Source organism: Montipora foliosa, chromosome 8 (assembly GCF_036669935.1).
Source record: "Montipora foliosa isolate CH-2021 chromosome 8, ASM3666993v2, whole genome shotgun sequence".
NCBI classification, from domain to species: Eukaryota; Metazoa; Cnidaria; class Anthozoa; order Scleractinia; family Acroporidae; genus Montipora; species Montipora foliosa.
The window spans coordinates 26,321,180-26,324,873 of record NC_090876.1 but is presented as its reverse complement, the minus strand read 5'-3'; the positions used below and the strand labels follow the sequence as shown (position 1 = coordinate 26,324,873).

Here is a 3,694-nt window from a genome sequence, read left to right as displayed (position 1 = left end):
TTTCCATAGCAAAAACAAACGGTCGAAAAGCTTGCTGGTTGAAGGTGGGCCTTAAATGAGCTTGAAAATGACGGTAGAATGGTCAGTACGTCATAATTTGTATGGCTCGGTTTTCTAAGTAACTGCCAAGAAGTTGTGAAAATATTTTGAAACATATCTAGTAACCATTTGACCGCTTATGGGTTCCCCATTGACAAGTAAATTTGTCGACTGGTGTTCAAGGGTTAAGAACTGTATTTTAAAGGAATATTCATAAACCAACCACTCTAGTGCATCGGACTGGTGTGGCTACGTGTGTAAGCACGTTATGACAATAGTAAGTTGAACTCTGGATTGATAGAAATGTCAGCATCACAACAGGATGATAGACCCTCCAACGGTTTTTGGCGCCATCTTGGTTGGGGGCAAACACGACTAAATGTGCAGTAAATGTATGGGGTTTTTGGCCGACTTTGGATCGCTGTAGCGACGCTAAAAAGAGACGATTCCCACAGTGATAGTGTCTTTTAAAAGACATTTATACTGAGATTATTACTGAGATTATTACTCGGAATACCTGAAAGGTATCCGAGTTATACTCTGGGTATAATTTAGTTTTCTGTGCAGCAAAAAGACAATAGAATTCCGAGGCGCTGATTTCATTGGCTAAAAAGCAATGTACTACACCCCTTTGAGCAATAAATTTGACCTCCGTCTGTGAAAAAACAACTGCAACAATAACAAATGAACACAGCCGCGAAGGAGATTTCCGATATCGAGAGACTTGAAACCGCCTCACGTCTTAGAGAATTCCATGAAAATCGGAGTTTATAACGTGCAGTGCAGCAACCAAATATGGGTTCTACGTTGGGGCTTCAGTGTGACTCGTTTAATTTCGTTTGCTGATTGAAAGCGTACCTTCCACGAGATGGCAAATGACGCTAAAACGTGAATATGCTGAATTCAGCCTTCTGGAAATGTTATGAATAAGATATTTCCTCTAATCCTGCCTGTTGACAACATGACGAAATCGAAAGTACAGAACTTCCAGCAACGGTATGTTTTAAATGGCCGAAAATTATTGGTTTCTTTCTGCCGCAGCTGATCTTTGTACGAACATCATCCGCCGATGTCATTTTTTTTTCTTTTAATGAATTGCTGCAGTTTCTTGATCTGCATGTTAGCTATCTGGAGCTGGAGGTCACCGGCCGCGTTATTCACAACTCTGTTCATTTGGAAACTTTGCAGCTGGATACCGGTTTTCACTTACCTAAAAAAAAGTATATTAATTACAAGAATAGTTTTTCACTCGTTGTCTATATTGCTACACTGTGATTCACCCGCCTTTGCCGCGCGGGCTTCTTTCACGTGAAACCAGTTTTTCTGATGTCACGCTACATACTAGATCCCGTAAAAATAGACATTTCCATTCCAACAACCTGTTCCAAGACGTACTACCCCTATAGCTATGTCACCTGTTGAATTTATTTGCGATTGTAAACATTAAGCGATTTTCACTGGTACATTATCCGCGTTGTTATGAATGAGCAACTAGCTGCAGAATCATTGACTTGTTTTGTTTCGTACTTGGCAAATTAAAAAATAGGTGCTCGAGAGGCGCATGTGACTACTGCGGAGATGGACAAGGGGAAAGAAGTAAAATATTCTGTTATGTGAATAGGGGTGGCTGAATTGTGGGAATTGATTCACCACAGCTTTCATATCGATTGTTTCTCGACCATTGAAAAACTCACGTGCAATAGATCATATTCACTGTCACGCAACAAAAAAATTAATTCGAAACGTTCAATGAAAAAGGCTAATAACTTGGAATGTTGCCGGAAACAAACTTAGAAACCACCCCTCCAATTCTTAGATCTGTGGGGTACATCGTTTCTGAGCTATTTGTCGAAGCGTTTCACACAACTTTACAACCGAGTTTTATGTAGGTGGATCAAAGTGCTCCAACATCTGGACTTCACTTTGCCATGAAAGCGCTTACTTTTCGCTCATGAAATAACATATGTATGAACACATCTCCTAATGTACTTGAAAGGCTCAAACTGCTGAGACTCATAGTGATAGACATTTTTTCAATCAAATAGCTTGGTACCACGGTGTCACGTAAACTGCTTAATGTGACAATTTAAAATAGGAAGTTCAAAATACTGTATTTTCGAAACGAAAGACGTCACGGAACTGGAAACTTGGAAAAACATTTATTTCTCGGGCATATTTAACCTCCTATAAATAACAATTCAGAAGACCTTGCTAATATGATGATCTCACTGCGAAACCATCTATAGTTTGACAATTACGTGCTACTTCAAAGCTGTGTTTATCTCTAAAACGGGATCAATATTGCTGTAATGTTTTTCCTTTAAGGGCTTTTGCGTTCCTTCAGCGGCTTCATTAAACGCGCAAACGGTCTCGGTTAGAAACAAAATACGAAAGCTACGAGAAGTAACTGCTCTAAGAATTAAAATTTCACTTCAAGTTACAGAACCGTATTCTTCACAGATCATCATCTGTGAACACGGGGCACCCGAACATTTTGTTCGTCCTCGCGAACTATCGGCGAATCATTGTACTGTTTGCAGAGTCCGAACTTTGGTACTCTTTGTATGCGGATTGGCTCCGAAGTGTATTCTGATGAAATGGTGTTACATAGTCATTTTCGGAAAACTAACGCGATGGCAATAGTGATTACGCGCATGCGCAGTAGTCACAAAAACTACCTTTTCCAAAATGTATCACCCTACTTCTGCGGCACATGGTATTCCGAGTAAACGCTAAAAAAGCGTCTTGTTTTCATGAAATGTAGCGGCGCTACAGCGGTTCAAAGGCGGCCAAAATCCCATACACTTGCTGTAAATTTAGCCGTGTTTGCCCCCAGCCAAGATGGCGGTCAAAAACCGTGGAAGGGTCTATTGCTCTAGTTTCTTTTTAGTTGGAGCACTAAATGGAGCAACCTTGCCTTGTGCCTTCATTTTGACGCTACACAACATTCTTTTGTTTGTTTGTTTGTGTCTTTTTTAGAGTGGAGTTGGAAAAGCAAGGACACAAAGTGGACCAACCTGAACCTATGAAAACCTGAATCACAACATCTGCTCAGTAACTGTCAGTGTTGCACAACAAGAACGTTTGTGTTTGTTGTTTGGAAATTCATGTAATTGTCTTAAAGGATTAAACTTCAAGAAACAAGGAACTTGGAGATCTAGTATTCCATTTTTTTCGGCAAAACATGTGAGATCAACCGGACAGACTGAGAAAGAGCTCCCTGTGGACTGCCACGTTTTCTTCACGGGCCACCAGAAAGGGCTATGAAAGTCCCCTTTAATTGAAACTTTCTTATCGATCACTTTCCTTTTCGCTTGTTTAACTGTCTTTCCAGTGCGTCTCCAGGCCAAAAATCTGTTTTTAACATGAATCAAAGAGGCTATTGCCTGATTTCATACGGTGGGAGCCTGGCACTAGTTTTCGGTTTTGCCGGACGGAAGTGAAAAAAGACGTCGGAAGTATGAACGAAGACTCGCCCAAAATGGTTTTTGCAACATTAAAAAAATCATAAATGAGGATTGTCTTGAATCGCTTAACACAAAAAACTTGGGAGAACTTGGTAATAGTATCCGGGACTAAAAGTGAACTGATTGTTTCAAAAATTATTACCATTTAAAGATGACCGGCTTTGCTCGACAATCTCTGTCAAGAAGAG

At 40.3% G+C, this 3,694-nt stretch overlaps 1 protein-coding gene across 1 annotated transcript in view; it reads left to right on the top strand.

Moving 5' to 3' along the window:
- The window catches only part of LOC138013112 (26S proteasome complex subunit SEM1-like), a 51,858-nt gene extending 48,671 nt beyond the window's left edge, over positions 1-3,187 (top strand). Inside the window, exon 3 of the mRNA XM_068860082.1 lies at positions 3,019-3,187. Within this exon, the coding sequence (XP_068716183.1) occupies positions 3,019-3,076 (58 nt within the window). The 3' untranslated portion in view covers positions 3,077-3,187. The remainder of the gene's footprint in view (positions 1-3,018) is intronic.
- Positions 3,188-3,694: the final 507 nt, after the last annotated feature.